The sequence below is a fragment of the Pediculus humanus genome, genomic scaffold, assembly GCF_000006295.1.
Source record: "Pediculus humanus corporis 1103172107642 genomic scaffold, whole genome shotgun sequence".
NCBI lineage: Eukaryota > Metazoa > Arthropoda > Insecta > Psocodea > Pediculidae > Pediculus > Pediculus humanus.
The window spans coordinates 190,729-197,884 of record NW_002987253.1 but is presented as its reverse complement, the minus strand read 5'-3'; the positions used below and the strand labels follow the sequence as shown (position 1 = coordinate 197,884).

The 7,156-nt window shown below is 23.8% G+C and overlaps 2 protein-coding genes across 2 annotated transcripts; one reads left to right on the top strand and one right to left on the bottom strand.

Annotated features, from left to right (window-relative positions):
- Positions 1-4,148: 4,148 nt before the first annotated feature.
- Phum_PHUM266180 (Homeobox protein Hox-A7, putative) lies at positions 4,149-4,518 on the bottom strand (the record flags this gene model as incomplete). The annotated part of the gene is made up of 2 exons (XM_002426599.1): positions 4,149-4,408; positions 4,494-4,518. The coding sequence occupies 2 exons, from the start codon at positions 4,516-4,518 to the stop codon at positions 4,149-4,151; spliced, it is 285 nt and encodes a 94-aa protein (XP_002426644.1).
- Positions 4,519-5,890: 1,372 nt separating this feature from the next.
- On the top strand, positions 5,891-6,831 carry Phum_PHUM266170 (uncharacterized protein; the record flags this gene model as incomplete). Its single annotated transcript, XM_002426598.1, has 4 exons — positions 5,891-5,933; positions 6,425-6,480; positions 6,693-6,741; positions 6,809-6,831. The coding sequence occupies 4 exons, from the start codon at positions 5,891-5,893 to the stop codon at positions 6,829-6,831; spliced, it is 171 nt and encodes a 56-aa protein (XP_002426643.1).
- Positions 6,832-7,156: the final 325 nt, after the last annotated feature.

Genomic DNA, 7,156 nt, shown 5'->3' with positions numbered 1-7,156 from the left:
CATTTTTTTTCTTTCTCTTTCTTTCGATTCATTTTCTTTCTTTTTTTTTTTTTTTATTATTTACTTTTTTTTTTAAATTGACTTTTTCTTTCTTTTTTCTTTTTTTATTCATCGTTATAAAAAAAAAAAATATTTCATTTTTTAAACAAACCTAAAGTAATTAAAATTTATATAAAAAAAAAAAAAAGAAAAAGGTTTTCATTTACAATTAGAAAAATTCATTCACTTTTTCCCTCTGTCTCTCTCTCTCTCTCCCTTTCTCCCCCTTTTTTCTATCTCAAAAACGTCCCGTGGGATTTAAAAAAAGAATTTTTTTTTTTTTTTTTAATGTTTCAAATAATCAGGCATTAATTAATAATTATTTAATTTTTTTTTTTAAAATTTAGGTCACTAGGACGTTTTTATCATAAACACCCAACAACCATAACAACCGCAAAAAAACCCGAAATTTATTAAAATTTTATTATTATTATTATTATTATTATTATTAATAAATATGAAAATTAAAAATTGTACCTAATAAATAATAATTAATAAAAAATTTTAAAATATAAATAAGAGTTCAAAGACATCAAATTTTGATACTTTTTTTTTTTAATTTATGTTAATAATAATAATAATAATGATAATGATAATGATAATAACAATAATAATAATAATAATAATAATAATAATAATAATAATAATAATAATAATAATAATAATAATGATATTGATAATAATGATAATTTTTATAAAAGTTACGATTTAGTTATGAATATAAACAAAAAAAAAACAAAAAAAACTGGTAGCAGTAAATGTAAAAATGATAATGATAATAATGATAAAGGATTTATTAGCCTATGCATTTTTTTTTATAATAATAATTTTTAACGACAATGATAATGATAATAATAATGATAACGATAATAATAATATTAGATGGGGAATGGAATCGAATTGTAAGACTGAAATCTATACTAAAGTTATTATACTCGTACTCGCACTCGTCGTGTTTTTATTATTATTATTATTATTATTATTAATATTAATACTATGTATATATATATATATATATATATATATATATTTTTATAAAAGTGAAGAAAGGAAAACCTGATTTAAATAAAATCGTGCGGGGTTCGATGGAGGTTTCGTCTGATACGGGTTTTACACAACAACAACCAACAACAACCAAAAAAAAAAAGAAAAACCGAATAAATAAATCATTTCACGTCAGAAATTTAAAAAAAAAAAAGGAAAAGATTAAAAAAAAAAAAAAAGAAACCAGGTACGAATGTTGCGCTTATTAAAAAGATGCTGCACGTTTTTTTTTTCGGGGGAGGTGGCAGGGCGGAAGAGGGGAGGGCGAGGGAGAGGAGGCGGAGACGGGGAGAGAGAATTCTTTCACATTGTGCATTAAAAATTTTTTTTTTTTTATTAATTTTATAATTTTTTTTTTTTTTGTATTATGCGTATGCTCGAGTGTATGTGTGTGTGTGTGCGTGTGGGTGGAAGTGGGGGGTATTTTTTGGGGGTATCTGTTTAAATTAAAAAAAAAAATTATGATAATAATGATGACGATAACATTTTGTAAATTTTTGATGAATTTAAATTTTCGATATATATATACCCGAAAGGGATACACGAAGAGATGAAAAAAGGGAAAAGGATAAAAATTTCAACGGGGGGAGGTAGAAATCCGGGATAGAAAATTTTGGGGGAAGGAAAAGAGAAGAGATGGAGGGAAGTGGGGGGTTAAAAAAAAATTTTTTTTTTAATTTCTTTTTTTTTCGCGTGTGAGATCGATCGATTTTGTTTTCTTTTTGTTTTTTTTTTATTAGTTTTTTTTTGTTTTAAACTTAATTTTTATAATTTTACGTATATTTTAAGTTCCTGAGAAAGATTTCAATTATTATTATTATTATTATTATTATAATTATAATTATTATTATTATTATATTTTAATTAATTTGTGAGCATTTAAAAAAAATTTTTATTTATTTATTTATTGTTATTTTAGCTATTATTATTTATTTTTTTAATTTTTTTCTTCAATATCAATTTTTTTTTTTTTAATTACAAATTAATAAATAAATTATTTATGTATGTATTTATGTACGTATGTATTTATGTATTTATATATATGTTTATTTAAATAAATTTTTTTTTTAATGACAAAAAGTCGTTACGTATACACATAATTTTTATTTTTTTTTTGTTTATTTGGTGCGCGTGTATTAAAAAAAAAAAACTTTTTCCCAACGATTTCCTCCATTTTGTTTACTATTTATTTACACGTATACATTAATTATTTAAAAAAAAAAGGGAACGGATTCGTATTATTATTATTATTATTATTATCAATCATTCGTCTAAACGTCGATTTAAACCGCCATTTTGTTTTTTCAAAAAAAAAAAAAAAATACGTAATTTTATGCGTTTGTAAATATAATAAGACGTTTTTGCCCTGCATGCGAAAGGTTTTCTTTTTTTTTTGCTTTACTTTTTTCTAATTTTTTTTTCCCTCCTTTTTTCCTTTTTTCCTTTTTTTTTTTTTTTTTTACTTTTGATTCTTTGACAAAGATAAATATTTTCTTTTGCTTGTGAATTTTTTCTTTCCTTTTCCATTTTATTTTTTATTTTATTTTATGAAAAATTAAACTTCGGTACGAAACAAAAAAAAAAATGAGTTTTTGTTAAAACGAATGAAACAAAATCAGAAGGAAAAAAAAAAAATTGTAGGAGGTTTTCTTTGGAGGGGCGAGGGGAGCGATGGGGAGGGGGGGGAACGAAGGGTAAGGAAAGAAAAAAGAAATTGATTTTCCCAAGACGATATCCTAAAGAAAAACTGATGCGAATTTTCTTTTTTTTTTTGATTTTTAATTTGTTTCCGCGATGATGTTGGGAAAACTTTTTTTTTCAACTTAAAACTTTGCGACAATTTTTTTTTTGTCGACAAAAGATTTCGTAACAATTATTATTATTATTATTATTATTAAAACTGGAGAAATTTTTTTCTTTTGAAAAAAGGAAAAAAAAAAAAACAAAATTTTTGCAGCCGGCTTTTTACCAAAAAAAAGGTTTTTTTTTTTTTTTTTTTTTTTTAAAAAGGACGCTCCAATTATTTTTAGTCTTTTAAAATTTAAATTTAATTCATTTCTTTCTTTCTTTCCTTTTCTTTTTTTTGTTAAATTGGCATAAAGAAAATTTTTTTTTTAAAAAAAGGCGGTACGTTCCTGATAATTTCAGGTATCGGATCCAAAAAGAAAAAAAAACCTTTCGCAATATAAGAAACAAAAATTATTTAAAAAAAAAAAAATTTTTTTTTGGGGGTTTTTACGACGCGAGATTTAAAATTTTTACTTCATCAGTTTTTCTTATCGGAAAATTCATTTTAACGAATAATAAAAACTGAATGTTTCTGGAGAGAAAAACGGAGAAAATTTTTTTCTTCTCCAGCAAGAAAAAAGAAAAAAAAAAATAATAAAGCAGCCTTACCTTTCGAACGTTTTTCTTTTCTTTTCTTTTTTTCTATGAATATGTATATATATCTTCGTTATCATTACTTTTGTTGTTATCTCTATCTATCTATCTATCCTAATCATTTTATCCAGGTATCCAAAATCTCCAGTCACCGGTTTATGACTTGGACAATAAAAAAAAAAAAAAAAAAAAAAAAAAAAAAACAAACTTTTAAAACATTTTCCATTTTTGATATTTAAACTTATCCAAATATTAAAATGGCGTTATGACACACTATTGCACTGCAACACCAATAAAATTAATTGCACATAACACTGGAATTATTATTATTATTTTATACAAAAATAAAATGAAATTAAGGAGAGATAAAGAATAAAGAGAGAGAGAGAAAGAGAAAAAAGAAAGAAAAAGAGAGAGAGAACTTTTCAATTAAAATTTAGTTTAAAAAAAAAAAAATTTTTTTTTCTTTTACTTTCTTTCCCTAATTTTCCTTTTTTTTCCTTTTTCTTTCTTTTTTTTTTTTTAAAAGGGCACACACAATTACCCACATTTAAAAAAAAAATTATCATTAATAATATAATAATAATAATAATAATAATAATAATAATAATTAATCGAATAGTTTTGACTAAAAATTTAAAATTTAAAAAAAAAAAAAAATTTGAGGAACACTGGATAAATTTTTAAAGAGCCCCTTGGGGAGACGTTTGAGGGCTTATTTCGGAGTCCCCATCTCCCGAACCGGGTTCTCCTTTCGATTTATTTTCTTTCTTCCATTTCATCCGCCGATTTTGGAACCATATTTTGATTTGTCTTTCCGTCAGACATAAAGCGTGGGCAATTTCGATTCTTCTTCTCCTCGTCAGATACCTGTTGAAGTGAAATTCTTTTTCCAATTCGAGCGTTTGATACCTTGTGTACGTCTGTCGTCCTCTTTTTCTTTCTGCGAATAAATTTAATAAAAGAAAATTATTATTATTATCATCATCGTCATCATCACGGGTAATAATAATATGCGATTCCCGCACCGGAGGCGATATCTATCGCATCCATTCGAATAAAAATTAAAAAAAAAAAAAAATAATTGACTTTACGCACACACACCCATCGTAAAAACAAACGATTTGATTAACGCCATGCATTTGTATCTCTCTCTCTCACTCTCTTTCTCTCATCTTATTTTATTTTTTTCCATTATCATCGTCATTCGAAAACAAAACATTAAAAAAATTAAAATTTGATTCGCTTTGTGATTAATAAAAAAAAAAAAAAAACTCGAAAGAAAATTTTTTTTTTTTTTTTGTAACCGATTTGTCACTATCAAAATTTGACATAATGAAATTAGCTTCCTGTTGTGTTTTTTTTTTTTTTTTTTCAAATCTATTGTTATACTAAAAATATCAACGAAAAAAAAAATTTAATAACTCGAATCATTTATATTGTTTCTTATTTAATAATAATAATAATAATAATAATAATAATAATAATAATAATAAACAACGATTTCTGATTAGATCCCTGGTATGTATAAATAAAAAAAAAAAAAAACATTTTAATAACGCAACGTGTTACGACGTTAAATTTAAATTTAAAAAAAAACCGTTTTAATAAGGAGCGATTATTATTATTATTATTATTATTATTATTATTATTATCATTATCATTATTATTATTAAAATATTTTAAATTAAGTAATAATAACAACCCGAAAAAGGAAGTAAAGTGTGCGTGACGGAAAGTACAAAAAATGAAAAAAAAAGTAACAAAATATTTTTTTTTATACGTTATAAAAAAATTTTTTTTTCTTTTTTCCGCCATTTTGTTTGCGTTAACAAAATATAAGTAACGAATTATATTATTATTATTTTAATTCATTATACCGTAAATATACCCTAAGTATAAAAAAAATACGTCGAGGGTAACAAATCAGAAATGATTTTATTAATCAATCGACGAAAAAAAAAAATTTAAGAATGAGGTTCGAAGCAGGTGTTAAAAATAAAAACAAAAAAAACATCACCGGGGTATTATTATTATTATTATTATTATCATTATCATCATCATCATCATCAGGTACAAAATAAAGTTTTCTTTATGTTAAAATAAACACGTTCGAAAAACAAAAAACAAAATTTAATCAAATTGTCAAAAAAAAAAAAAATGAAATTTCCACGTTAACGCAGGAAAAAAATTATACGTTAATTTTTGTTGGTTGTTGTTGTTGTTGTTGTTAAAGGTAACTAACCAAACAACATAAAAAAGGTTTTTTTTCGAATATTATATGAAAAAAAAAAAATTAAAATAAATATGGCGGATAATTTTTTACATCAAAAAGAAAAGAAAAGGATGGGAGTAGATTGACGGTTAATTAATTACTAATATCAAAAAAAAAATTGAATATGTTGTGTTCGCAGTTGTTGGAAAAATGAAATTTATTTATTGTTTTTACAAAAGTCATGGAATTAACGGTTTTATCTATTATTATTATTATTATTATTATTATTATTATTATTATTATTATTATTATTATTATTATTATTATTATTTAAAAATGTCGCGTGCGTTTTAATAAAAATCAAAGGGTTTTCGGTATTGGTAAAAAATTCAGCAGCATCCCATGGAAAATGGGAAAATCCTTTTTTTTTTGTTCATAAAATGTTTCTTCTATTCTTTCTATTCTTTTTCATCTCTCTTTTATTCGTCGTCATATTTTCATTCTCTCTCTCTCTCTCTCTTTCCTTTTAAAAAAAATTTTTCTCTCTCATTTTATTCGGTTTCAATTTGACGTTCGTAAAGTCGTTTTCTTTCTCTCTCTCATTTTATTCGCTTTTGGTTTGAAATTCGTAACGTTCTCCTATCTCTTTCTCTCATTTTATTTGCTTTTGGTTTGAAATTCGTAACGTTCTCCTATCTCTCTCTCTCTCTTTTTCCTTTCTATTTTCTCTCATATGAAATGAAGAAGAATTTCACGGTGAAACTAAAACGGAAGCTTCTTTAACTAGAATTGTCACGGATGTCATATCGTCTGACAAATGCTGCAACCGTTCACTTCAGCTTTTGTCTTTCTTTCCGTTTTACCCTCCTCCCTCTCTTTCTATCCTTTTTCTTTTCCTTTTTCACGTCATTTTCCATTTATTATTTTTTTTTTAATCATCTTTCATTTTCAAGTTTTCATTTTTAAAATTAAAAAAAAAAAGGGTAAAAATCGATTTTTTTTTTTTTTAAAGGTGATGAGATCATTTTGCATAACGAAAAATAAAAATGTCGTCGATTCTGGTAAAAATTATTTTAATTATAGATGTTTGCATAAAACATATTTTTTTTTTTTAACAATAGATTTTAGTCATGCTACTACAAAATATATAAGTTTTCTTTGCAAAAAAATTTATTATTATTATTATTATTATTAAACGTTTTTGTTTCTTCTTTATTTAGTGTTTGGCACCAACTGGTAGTGTCACTCTCTCACATTGTTTACAAAGTCATCGAATATTATTATTATTCGGTCGTATTTATAATTTATAATTTTTTTTTTTCGTCTTTATTCCTTTCTTATCAGGAATCGTATCACACCCCAAATACATAGATGATATAAACAATTTTTTTGTGATAACGACAAAAAAAGAAAAAAACACGAATGCACGTGTCAAACTGATAGAAAATGATCGATATATTATTATTTATCGAAAGT